The sequence below is a fragment of the Heterodontus francisci genome, chromosome 4 (assembly GCF_036365525.1).
Source record: "Heterodontus francisci isolate sHetFra1 chromosome 4, sHetFra1.hap1, whole genome shotgun sequence".
Lineage (NCBI taxonomy): Eukaryota > Metazoa > Chordata > Chondrichthyes > Heterodontiformes > Heterodontidae > Heterodontus > Heterodontus francisci.
Window position 1 is genome coordinate 19,520,364 of NC_090374.1, and position 13,674 is coordinate 19,534,037.

Genomic DNA, 13,674 nt, shown 5'->3' on the forward strand with positions numbered 1-13,674 from the left:
AGATTACCTGCTCAAGTCCCTGAGGAGGGCCTTGAACCCATGACCTTTTGGCTCAAGGGCAGGAGTGCTACCCATTGAACCATGGCTGACAGAAGATCAGTGTTGTATTGGACCTGGAAATATGTTTCATTATGATCCTGTAAACCAGGCTGGCACTGCAGTATAGTACTGAGGGAGTGCTACATTGTAGGAGGTACCATCCTTCAGATGAGACATTAAACTGAGCTCCCATTCTGTCCTCTGAGGTGGGCATAAAAGATCCCACAGCACTATTTTGAAGAAGAGTAGGGAGGTTCTTGCTGGAGTCCTGACTAATATTTATACCTCAACCAACAGCACTAAAGTATATTCTCTTAATGCTGTTCTGGGAGCTTGCTGTGAGCAATTTGGCTGCTGTGTTTCCTCCATTGCAGCAGTGACTGCACTTTAAAAATATTTAATTGGCTGTAAAGTGTTTTGGGACATTTTGAGATTGTGAAAGGCGCTATGTTCTTTCTTTAATTCGTGTCGGCTCAACTAGTGAGAGACGTCTGGGACAGAGTCTGTTTTGTGATGTGGAGTGAGTAAGGGAAAAGTCAGGCAGCTGAGAATCTTGCACAGGTGCCACTGGAGTCCCTCAGGTTTCAGTTATGTAACCGCACGGATCCCATCCGACCACTGGAGAGGAGACAGGAACGGAGGAATGCGTTTCCACATTTGTCGGTCATGACCCCAAGCTAACTAGAAGTTCACTTCTCTTCACTGCTAATATCACTAAAGGGTCCTGAGTCTGTGGGTACTGTCTGTCCGAGAGCTACATAACCCATTAGGTGAATTCTGTTGCGGTTGTTATATTTTAATGTGGGATGAAAAGGCAACGGATTTATTCAGGTTTAAAACATTAGTTTTGAATTGATTCTATCCTTCAAGCACAGGGGGTGTCCCCTGGCTCTGCTTTGCTGGACAAGATGAAAAACCTTGGCATGGCTTACTGAATATAGTCCCTTTAGAATCCTAAAACAGCAATCATATCCAAAATCAGCGCCACGTTTAAGAGCCTCCAACTGATGAGAAACCTATAGGAGTAGGGTTTCTGTTTGTCTGATGTGGCCCGGAGTCTCTGAATAGACACGAACTGCACTTAACCAATTCCGAGACTCCAGGCACTGGCTGACAACAGTTATAACTTAGCATCGCTCTAATATGCAGAGAACTTACTGGATTTATAAAGTTATGTAAAGTTTTTCTCATTCTCGTTTACTGTTTGGGCTTTCATTCTCATGGCTACTAAATTCTACATTTCCAACCAATTTAATTTTCCCCCTAACTCCCTAAACCTACTCCCTGCTCTGCCTCTCATCTTTTAAAACCCTCCTTAAAATCTCCTCTTTGGTCAATCTTTTGGATACCTGTCTGAATAACTTCTTATGCTTCTCGGTATCAATTTTTTTTTCATAATGCTCCTGTGAAGTGCCTCAGGACATTTTATTACATTAACGGTGCTATATAAATACAAGTTGTTGTTGTAGTTGCTGTGTTCCTGCTCTGGCAGGAGTGCAGCCAGCAGCACCACCTGATGGAAGTTAAAAGTATAGCAGCTCTGATCTCCAAATTGTACAACTGCCACCGCTCCCCCCATCACACACAAAATCCTCCCCTGTCGACATTCACTGCAAAGGTTCACAGACAAGATATTGTATTTCTCTAAAGATTCAAACAATATGATGGTGCTAAGCTTATTTTATAAGTAGGGAAGTGTACCGATTGTGCGACCATCCCATCTTGCACTCTACATAAACTTGAGCTCATTCAAAACTCTGCTGTCTATATCTAAACTTGCACCAAATCCTGCTCACCCTTCACCTCTGTGCTCGCTGACCTACCCTATCGCCCCGTCCGGTAACGCCTCGATTTTAAAAATCTCATCCTTGTTTTGAAATTCCTCCGTGACCTCGCCCTCTCCCTATCACGGTCACCGTCTCTGGCACTACTACCTCCCAAATCTTTGCACTCCTCCAATTCTGCCCTCTTGAACATCCCCAATTTTAATCGCTGTACCCAATGGCAGCCGTGCCTTTAGCTGCCTGGGCCCTAAGCTCTGAAATATCCTCCCTAAACCTCTCCGCCTCTCTACCATGCTCTCTGCTCTCTCCTTAAGCCGCTACTTAAACCTACCTCTTTGACCAAGCTTTTGGTCACCTTTCTCCTTATCTGGTTTGGTGTCAAATTTTGTTTGATAAACCTCCTGTAAAGTGCCGTAGAACATTTGACTACAATAAAGTGCTATGTAAATGTAAGTTGTTGTTGATGACTAGCAATCCAGAGACCTGGTCCAATAATTTAACAAACATGAGTTCAAATCCCACCAGGCAGTGTGACAATGTGAATTCAGATTTTTAAAAATCTGGAAATAATAGCTGGTATCATGAAACTGTCAGTTTGTCATAAAAACACAAATGGTTCATCAAAAGCCCTTTAGGGAAAGAAAACTGCTGTCCTTATCCAATCTGGGCCTACACATGACTCGTCTCAAACTAATGTGGTTGACTCTTAAGAAATATCTGAAGTGTTATCATATAACAAGACACTAACTCAACTGGATGCCAGTGGTTCAAGAAGAAGGACCCACCACCATCTTCTGCAGACAACTAGGAACAGCCAATAAATGCTAGCTTTGCCAGTGATGCCCAAATCCCAAGAATGAATAAAACAAAAGTTTTAATTTCATTCATACTGCATTTAGATTTGTGTTCTCAGGTCCTCATGGCTCAATGCTTGTATACAGTGTCAGCTGTAGCTCACTGGATGCGCTTTCAAGGTTGAGGCGAAAGGTTGTGAGTTCAAGTCCCTACTCCAGGATCTGAGCACAAAAATCTTGGCTGACATTCCCAGTGTAGTACTGAGGGAGTGCTGTAGTGTCAGTGGTGCTGTCTCTTAGAAGGGATATTAAACCAAGGATTTCTCTTCCCTCCCAGGTGGATATAAAAGATTCCCATGGCCAATTTTGAAGATGAGCAGGGGAGTCATCCCCAGTGTCCTGGCTGATGTTTATTCCTCAATCAACATGATAAAAATAGATGATCTGGTCATTATCACATGGCTGTTTGTGGGAGCTTGCTGTGTGCAAATTGGCTGTTGTATTTCCCACGTTACAACAGTGACGACACTTCAAAAAGTGCTTCAGCGGCTGCAAAGTGTTTTGCGATGTCCGGAGGTTGTGAAAGGTGCTATATAAATGTAAGCCTTTTCAGGAAAAGAAGGAATTTACACAGCACCTGTCCCAGCCTCATGATGTCCCGAAGCACTTTAAAGCCAGTTAAATATTTTTGATGTGTAGTCACTGTTGTAATGTGGGAAATGTGGCTGCTAATTTACGCACAGCAAGATCCCACAAGTTGTAACGTGTTAATTAGCAGATAATCTGTTTTTTTTGTGATGTTGATTGAGGGATAAATATCGGCCCGGACACTGGAGGTAACTCCCCTGTTCCTCTTCAAAAATAGTGCCATGGGATCTTTTTACATCCACCTGAGAGGGCAGATGGGGTTTAATGTCTTATCTAAAAGCAGCACTCCCTCAGTACTGTCAACTAAGATTATGTACTCAAGTCTCTGGAGTGGAACTTGAAACGAAGAGCCTTCTGGCCCAGAGGTGAGAATGCTACGACCAAGCCACTGTTAACACACAAAGTCAAGGATATAGGGTGACAGCAATCCAGCAGCTTCATAGTCATTTTGGCAGCCCACAAGTTACCAGATTTATTGATCTGAATTTCATTATTTACATGGCAGGATTTGAATTAACAATCTTTGGGTTGCCAGTCCAGCAACAATAACAATTTTCATTAGTATAGCACCTTTAACTGAGTGAAATGACCCAAAGTGATTCACAGGAACGTAATCTAACAGAACCAGACTCTGAGCCCCATAAGGCAGGCAACCAAAAGCTTGATCAAAAAGATAGGGTTTAAGAGATGTCTCAAAGTGGGGAGAGAGGGACAGCAAGGTTTGTGGAGGGAATTCCAGAGTTTAGGGCCTCAGCAGCTGAAGGCATGGCCACCCACGGCGGAGCGATGAAAACTGGAGATACGCAAGAGGCCAGACTTGGAGGTGAGCAGAGATCTTGGAGTGTTATCGGGCAGAGGAGGTTACAGAAATAGGGAGGGACGAGGCCATCGAGGGAGTTGAACATGAGGATGGACTTTTTTAAAATCAAGATGTTATTGGACCTGGAACTAATGTAGGTCAGTGATCACAGGGATGATGGGTAAAAGGAAATTGCTGTGTTGGTCCAATACCATACACACTAGCCGCATGAACCCAATACTTAACTGTGTAGCACCATGTTAACTGTTCCTTTAGATAATGTATTTCACCACCAGTTTCTAAACACTTGCTCCAGATTATCCCACTCAGTTTTTGGAATCTGAATAATTTTGTTACAATACTGAGGGAGAAGATTTTATTTATTTTTTTATTTAGAGATACAGCACTGAAACAGGCCCTTCGGCCCACCGAGTCTGTGCCGACCATCAACCACCCATTTATACTAATCCTACACTAATCCCATATTCCTACCATATCTCCACCTGTCTCTATAGTCCCCTATCACCTACCTATACTGGGGGCAATTTATAATGGCCAATTTACCTATCAATCTGCAAGTCTTTGGTGGTGGGAGGAAACCGGAGCACCCGGCGAAAACCCACACAGACACAGGGAGAACTTGCAAACTCCACACAGGCACTACCCAGAATTGAACCCGGGTCACTGGAGCTGTGAGGCTGCGGTGCTAACCACTGCGCCACTGTGCCGCCCATAAAGATTGTTTGCCCTCTGACAAAACACATAGTACGAGTTTTGCTTTGAATAGCATACAGGCAAATTCATCTCCCTTTATCATGATTGGCTAGATGCTGTTTATTAACATGTGATTCTTTTTTGTTGTTGTCACTGTACAGGGAACAACAGCCTTGCAATCAGGAGCCTTGTCTATCCCTGCTGTTCCAGGTAAGAATGGTAAACTTACATCAGTATTGCTGGTGTTTGCTGCAGTGTAAGATTTGGGGCAAAGTTGGAATCTACAGACTGGCTAAGCAGAAATGATCAATTACCCTTGTAAAATAACCTAAAGACATATAGACGTAGGATTAGGATTTGGTTTAACATCATATGATTAATATTTTTGTTTGATTTTTACTTGTAGGTAGCTTGTAGATTTGTACGATGGCTGGAAGGACTGAGGTGTAGGATGTACGAATTGTCCCTGTTGACTTCTTTTTGTTGTTGCCACGTTGTGAAACGAGATATCCAAGAGAGTCTTGAGATAAGGAGACGGGACAATGGGGCTCCAGTGCATGTTAGATGGTAAACAGATTGGCCATCTGGTTTTGTAGGAACTAGTTCATTTTGCGGGGGGTCTTGTTCATAATAACTTTTATCAGGATACAATGAATCAGCAAGGACAATATGCATGACTAGAGCCTATAAAGAGTTTGATTTTCCCTTCACAATTTGTAGAGAGACAAGAGTGAAAGGATCAACGAGGTTATGTCTCTACCCAGAGGGGTAACGGGACAATTGCATTAATTTCTCTTTGTCTACTGTTTAGAGACATTGTGCATGTCAAAGACTTGTTGCAAACTATATTTGGTGCCAGATTTGAATGTTCTTACACCCTCACTAAACAAGGGTTTGATTTACATATTTATAGGTAAGTGATAGTTCTCTGAGAGGAATGAAGCATTTTGATAGAGTGGATTGGGAGAAATTGTTCCCACTGGCAGGAGGGTCAGTAACCAGAGGAGACAAATTTAAGATAATAGGCAAAAGAACCAGAGGGGAAATGAGACTTTTTTTTACACAGCCAGTTGTTGTGATCTATGATGCACTGCCTGAAAGTGTGGTGGAAGCACATGCAGAATGGCCCAAATGATCTCCTTTCTGTGTGGTATGATTCTATGGAAATCACATTTCACTCAAGATTTAAATGGTCTATGTATGATGAATCAGAGAATTCTCCAAGCTACTGTTTGGAAATCAAAACTCGGAAAAAACTTCGGAGTGAACCTTGCAGAGGCATGGAATGGAATGGAGGAAGTGAATTTGGAACTGTACTATTGGATACGGAAAAGCAGCAGTATAAGAGGGCATAGGGGTTAGGGTGGAAAGGGCAGGTTTAGTAGAGATGTGAGGAACTATTTATTTATACAGAGAGTTATCAGCAACTTCAGAGAGTTGGCCAGAAGGCCAGCAGAAGGCAGGATACAGGGTCTCACTTAATCATCGATTGGATGTTGTATGAACAGAGAGGAAGAAACAGGGGCAGGAGTAAGCCATATGGCCCTTCCAGCATGCTCCACCATTCAACACAACAGTGGCTGATCTTTAACCTCAACTCCATATTCCCCCCTCCGTCCTCATATTTTAGTGGCCAAAAATCTATCGATCTCTGTCTTGAGTATGCTCAATGACTGAGAATTCTAAAGGTTCAAAACCTCCTGAGTGAAGAAGTTTCTCCTTTATCTCAATCTTAAATGGCCGACCCCTTATTCTGAGACTATGACTCTGTGTTCTAGATGCTCCAGCCAAGGGAAAACAGCCTCTCAGCTTCTGCCCTGTCAAACCCTCTCAGAATCTAACATGTTTCAATCAGATCCACTCTCATTCTTCTAAATTCCAGCGACTATAGGACCATTCTACTCAATCTCCTCATAGCACAGCCCTCTCATACCAGAATCAATCTCATCTGGTTGATCTTCTGGAGCAATGGGACCAAAGTGGCTTGTGATTTAAAGAAAGGAAGGCGGGGGAATTGCTTTAGAAGTCTTTTTGTTTTTGCCTCTCCTGCCATTCAATTAGAGCAATCCTAACCCTTAATACCTTTTCCTAACAAAAATCTATAAGTTTCAGTTTACAAATTTTCGACTGACCCCAGCCTCAACAGCTTTTAGGGGGTAAGATTTCCACTACCCCTTGGGCAAGCCTTTCCTCATTGCCTTCGGAACCTCGCCATCCTGGGCAAATGAGGGTCAGAGCTCCACACTGTGGAGGAAACAGTCACCCGACTGTGATGTTCCCCAAATTGGTCAATTAGTGGCCAGAGGGTGGGCTTGCTGTTTGTGGGTGGGCATTTGAAGCTGGAGAGCCAATAGGAAGTTTTCCAGCACTGAAGAAACAGCAGCTTGCAATACAGGTGAGATGCCCTATCTCAAGCTTTTTAAATTTTCCATTATAAAATGGCTTCAGTACCATCACCTAGCAGTGCCTCTGGGTCCTGTACACAACTTTTAAGTGTAGGCATAACCATCGTGTTATGGGCTATGTGGTGCATGGGAACCCCTCTATAAGGTGGCCTGTGGTTGCAGCTGAAGCCAGACAGACATGGAGGGCCTCTTGGCCTGCCTGGGTGCTGGTCCCCTGGTCTGTCACCTAGACGCTGCGTTGCTCCCTGACAAAGGAGCGGTAGCGTAATGGTAATGTCATTGGGCTAATAATCCAGAGACCTAGACTAATGCTCTGGAGACATAACACCGCAATAGATGGTGAAATTTGAATCCAATTAATAAATATGGAATTAAAAGCAAGTCTAATAGTGACCATGAAACCATTGTCAATTGTTGTAAAAACCCATCTGGTTTACTAATGTCCTTTTGGGAAGGAAATCTGCTGTCCTTACTTGGTCCGGCCTACATGTAACTCCAGACCCACAGCAATGTGGTTGACTCTTAAATGCCCTCTGAAATGGCCTGGCAAGTCACTCAGTTGTATTAAAGTGCTACGAAGTCTAAGAAAAGGAATGAAGCTGGATGGATCACCCGGCATCAACCTCGGCACCGGAAACGACAACGGCAAACCCAGCCCTGTCGATCCTGCAAAGTCCTCCTTACTAACATCTGGGGGCTTGTGCCAAAGTTGGGAGAGCTGTCCCACAGACTAGTCAAGCAACAGCCTGACATAGTCATACTCACGGAATCATACCTTACAGACAATGTCCCTGACACCACCATCACCATCCCTGGGTATGTCCTGACCCACCAGCAGGACAGACCCACCAGAGGTGGCGGCATGGTGGTATACAGTTGGGAGGGAGTTGCCCTAGGAGTTCTCAACATTGACTTCGGACCCCATGAAGTCTCATGGCATCAGATCAAACATGGACAAGGAAACCTCCTGCTGATTACCACCGACTGCCCTCCCTCAGCTGATGAGTCAGTATTCCTTCATGTTGAACATAAATTGGAAGAAGCACTGAGGGTAACAGGGGCACAGAACATATGCAGGGTGGGGGACCAATGTCCATCACCAAAAGTGGCTCGGTAGCACCACTACTGACCGAGCTGGCCGAGTCCTAAAGGACATAGCTGCTAGACTGGGTCTATGGCAGGTGGTGAGGGAACCAACAAGAGGGGAAAACCTATTTGATCTTGTCCTCATCTACCTGTCGCAGATGCATCTGTTCATGACAGTATTGGTAGGAGTGACCACCGTACAGTCCTTGTGGAAACGAAGTCCTGTCTTCACATTGAGGATACCCTCCATTGTGTTGTGTGGCACTACCACTGTGTTAAATAGGAAAGATTTTGAACAGATCTAGCAATGCAAAACAGGGCATCCATGAGGCGCTGTGGGCCATCAGCAGCCGCAGAATTGTTTTCAATCACAAGCTGTAACCTCATGGCCTGGCATATCCCCAACTTTACCATTACCATCAAGCCAGGGGACCAACCCTGGTTCAATGAAGAGTGCAGGAAGGCATGCCAGGAGCAGCACCAGGCATACCTCAAAATGAGGTGCCAACCTGGTGAAGCTACAACCCAGGACTATCTGCATGCCAAACTGCGTAAGCAGCATGCGATAGACAGAGCTAAGCGATCCCATAACCAACGGATCAGATCAAAGCTCTGCAGTCCTGCCACATCCAGTCGTGAACAGTAGTGGACAATTAAACAACTAACAGCAGGAAGAGGTTCCACAAATATCCCCATCTTCAAAGTTGGGTGAGCCCAGCACTCCAGTGCAAAAGATAAGGCTGATGCATTTGCATCCATCTTCAGCCAGAAGTGCCGAGTTGATGATCCATCTCAGCCTCTTCCTGAGGTCCCCAGCATCACAGATGCCGGTCTTCAGCCAATCTGATTCATTCCACGTGATATCAAGAAACGGCTGAAGGCACTGGATACTGCAAAGGCTATGGGCCCTGACAACATTCTGGCAATAGTACTGAAGACTTGTGCTCCAGAACTTGATGCGCCCCTAGCCAAGCTGTTCCAGTACAGTTACAATATTGGCATCTACCTGGCAATGTGGAAAATTGCCCAGGTATGTCCTGTACACAAAAAGCAGGACAATTCCAAACTGGCCAATTACCGTCCATCAGTCTACTCTCAATCATCAATAAAGTGATGGTAGGTGTTGTTGACAGTGCTGTCAAGCGGCACCTGCTGAGCAATAAACTGCTCGGTGATCCTCAGTCTGGGTTCCATCAGGGCCACTCAGCTCCTGACCTCTTTACAGCCTTTGTCCAATCATGGACAAAAGGCTGAACTCGAGGTGAGGTGAGAGTGACTGCCCTTGACATCAAGGTAGCATTTGACCGAGTATGGCATCAAGGAGCCCGAGCAAAACTGGAGTCAATGGAAATCAGCGGGAAAACTCTCCGCTGGTTGGAGTCATACCTAGCAGAAAGGAAGATGGTTGTGGTTGTTGGACGTCAGTCTTCTCAATCCCAGGACATTACTGCAGGAGTTTCTCAGGGTAATGTCCTAGGCCCAACCATCTTCAGCTGCTTCATCAATGACCTTCCTTCAATCATAAGGTCAGAAGTGGTGATGTTTGCTGATGATTGCACAATGTTCAGCACCATTCCCGAATCCTTAGATACTAAAGCAGCCCCTGTCCATGTGCTGCAAGACTGGACAACATCCAGGCTTGGACTGATAAGCAGCAAGTAACATTCGCACCACACAAGTGCCAGGCAATGACCACCTCAAACAAGAGAGAATCTAACTATCTCGCTTTGACATTCAATGGCATTACCATCACCGAATCCCCCACTATCAACATCCTGGGGTTACCATTGACCAGAAACTGAACTGGAGTAGCCACATAAATACCATGCCCTCAAGAGCAGGTCAGAGGCTGGGAATTCTGCGGCGGGTATCTCGCCCCCTGTCTTCCCAATGCCTGTCCGCCATCTACGAGGCACAAGTCAGGAGTGTGATAGAATACTTTTCACTTGCCTGGATTGGTGTAACTCCAATACCACTCAAGAAGCTCGACAGCATCCAAGACAAAGCAGCCTGCTTGATTGGTACCCCATCCACATTTACTCCCTTCACCACTGATGCACAGTGGCAGCAGAGTGTACCATCTACAAGATGCACTGCAGTAACTTACCATGGCTTCTTCGACAGCACCTTCCAAAACCACAACCTCTACCACCTAGAAGGACAGAGCAGCAAATGCATGGTAACACCACCACCTGCAAGTTCCCCTCCAAGTCACACACCATCCTGACTTGGAACTACATCGCTGATCCTTCACTGGTCGCTGGGTCAAAATTCTGGAACTCCCTTCCTAACAGCACTGTGGGTGTACCTACCCCACCTGGACAGCAGTGGTTCAAGAAGGCAGCTCACCACCACCTTCTCAAGGGCAATTAGGGATGGGCAATAATGCTGGCCTAGCCAGCCACGCCCACATCCCATGAACGAATATAAATAAAAACTTGCCACCTAACTTAGTGAGGCTTCAGTACAGATTCCTGGGGCAGGTGGGGAGGGGGGTGTCACATCCTGCCAATTTGAGTATCTACCTATTCTCACTATTCCCCCTCTCCTATCTTCTAACCAATCCCCCACTCCAGATGAGGTGGAACAGATCAGGACACTTGACCCACTGGTGGGTGGTGGATAGAAATGAAGAAGTTACACCAGTGGATGAACCCACGTTGCCCATAATGCGATGGGCAGTCCGCAGTTGGACACAAGATGGTTATGCCTATGCTTAAAAGTATGTGCACAGGACCCGGAGGCACTGCTGGCGATGGTGCTGATGGGGGGAAAATCCATCAGCCATGGGAGGGTGAGGTTTTAACAGTTGTGTTGGGTGCAGATTTATTATATCAACTCAGAGAGCTAGAAATGAGTATTACTGCTGAGCGCTTATTTGTGTGACCTTATCTTAAATGGGTTAATGCTTTCCTTAAATATAAGTAGCAGGCTTTGATGCTTAGCTGGAGGAGCTTCTTGTCTTGTAAGGCAGATGAACTTAGAGCTTGGATTAGTACTTGGAACTATGATGTTGTTGCTATTACAAAGACTTGGTTGAGGGAAGGACAGGATTGGCAGCTAAATGTTCCAGGATTTAGAAGCTTCAGGTGGGATAGAGGGGGATGTAAAAGGGGTGGGGGAGTTGCATTACTTGTTAAGGAGAATATCACAGCTGTACTGTGGGAGGACACCTCGGAGGGGTTGTGCAGCAAGGCAATATGGGTGGAGCTCAGGAATAGGAAGGGTGCAGTCACGATGTTGGGGGTTTTCTACAGGCCTCCCAACAGCCAGCGGGAGGTAGAGGAGCAGATATATAGACAGATTTTGGAAAGAAGTAAAGGTAACAGGGTTGTAGTGGTGGGTGATTTTAACTTCCCCTATATTGACTGGGACTCACTTAGTGCTAGGGGCTTGGATGGGGCAGAATTTGTAAGGAGCATCCAGGAGGGCTTCTTGAAACAATATGTAGATAGTCCAACTAGGGATGGGGCCATTCTGGACCTGGTATTGGGGAATGAGCCCGGCCAGGTGGTCGAAGTTTCAGTAGGGGAGCATTTCGAGAACAGTGACCAAAATTCCATAAGTTTTAAGTTACTTGTGGATAAGGATAAGAGTAGTCCTCGGGTGAAGGTGCTAAATTGGGGGAAGGCTAATTATAACAATATTAGGCAGGAACTGAAGAATTTAGATTGGGGGCGGCTGTTTGAGGGTAATTCAACATCTGACATGTGGGAGTATTTCAAATGTCAGTTGATTAGAATCCAGGACCAGCATGTTCCTGGGAGGTAGAAGGATAAGTTTGGCAAGTTTTGGGAACCTTGGATAACGCGGGATATTGTGAGCCTCTTCAAAAAGAAAAAGGAAGCATTCGTAAGGGCTGGAAGGCTAGGAACAGACGAATCCCTTGAGGAATATAAAGACAGTAGAAAGGAACTGAAGCAAGGAGTCAGGAGGGCTAAAAGGGGTCATGAAAGGTCATTGACAAACAGGATTAAGGATAATCCCAAGGCTTTTTATACATATATAAAGAGCAAGAGGGTAACGAGGGAAAGGGTTGGTCCGCTCAAGGACAGAGAAGGGAATCTATGTGTGGAGCCAGAGGAAATGGGCGAGGTACTAAATGAGTACTTTGCATCAGTATTCACCAAACAGAAGGACTTGGTGGATGATGAGCCTAGAGAAGGGAGTGCAGATAGTCTCAGTCATCTCATTATCAAAAAGGAGGAGGTGTTGGGTGTCTTGCAAAGCATTAAGGTAAATAAGTCCCCAGGGCCTGATGGGATCTACCCCAGAATACTAAGGGAGGCAAGGGAAGAAATTGCTGGGGCCTTGACAGAAATCTTTGCTTCCTCATTGGCTACAGGTGAGGTCCCAGAGGACTGGAGAATAGCCAATGTTGTTCCTTTGTTTAAGAAGGGTAGCAAGGATAATCCAGGAAATTATAGGCCGGTGAGCCTTACATCAGTGGTAGGGAAATTATTAGAGAGGATTCTTCGGGACAGGATTTACTCCCATTTGGAAACAAATGGACTTATTAGCAAGAGGCAGCATGGTTTTGTGAAGGGGAGGTCGTGTCTCACTAATTTGATTGAGTTTTTTGAGTAAGTGACAAAGATGATTGATGAAGGAAGGGCAGTGGATGTTATCTATATGGATTTCAGTAAAGCCTTTGACAAGGTCCCTCATGGCAGACTGGTACAAAAGGTGAAGTCACACGGGATCAGAGGTGAGCTGGCAAGATGGATACAGAACTGGCTCTGTCATAGAAGACAGAGGGTATCAGTGGAAACGTGCTTTTCTGAATGGAGGGCTGTGACTAGTGGTGTTCCGCAGGGATCAGTGCTGGGACCTTTGCTGTTTGTAGTATATATAAATGATCTGGAGGAAAATGTAGCTGGTCTGATTAGTAAGTTTGCGGACGACACAAAGGTTGGTGGAGTTGCGGATAGTGATGAGGATTGTCAGAGGATACAGCAGGATATAGATCGGTTGGAGACTTGGGTGGAGAAATGGCAGATGGAGTTTAATCCGGACAAATGTAAGGTAATGCATTTTGGAAGATCTAATGCAGGTGGGAAGTATACAGTAAATGGCAGAACCCTTAGGAGTATTGACAGGCAGAGAGATCTGGGCGTACAGGTCCACAGGTCACTGAAAGTGGCAACGCAGGTGGATAACGTAGTCAAGGCGGCATACGGCATGCTTGCCTTCATCGGTCGGGGCATAGAGCATAAAAATTGGCAAGTCATGCTGCAGCTGTACAGAACTTTAGTTAGGCCACACTTAGAATATTGCGTGCAATTCTGGTCGCCACACTACCAGAAGGACATGGAGGCTTTGGAGAGGGTACAGAAGAGGTTTACCAGGATGTTGCCTGGTCTGGAGGGCATTAGCTATGAGGAGAGGTTGGATACACTCGGATT

General features: G+C 45.4%; 1 protein-coding gene across 2 annotated transcripts in view; it reads left to right on the plus strand.

Annotated features, from left to right (window-relative positions):
* Positions 1-13,674, plus strand: part of dok7b (docking protein 7b) — a 96,417-nt gene that overhangs the window by 48,795 nt on the left and 33,948 nt on the right. For both annotated transcript variants that reach the window (XM_068028768.1, XM_068028770.1), the window contains exon 8: positions 4,940-4,988. In XM_068028768.1, the coding sequence (XP_067884869.1) occupies positions 4,940-4,988 (49 nt within the window). The remainder of the gene's footprint in view (positions 1-4,939; positions 4,989-13,674) is intronic.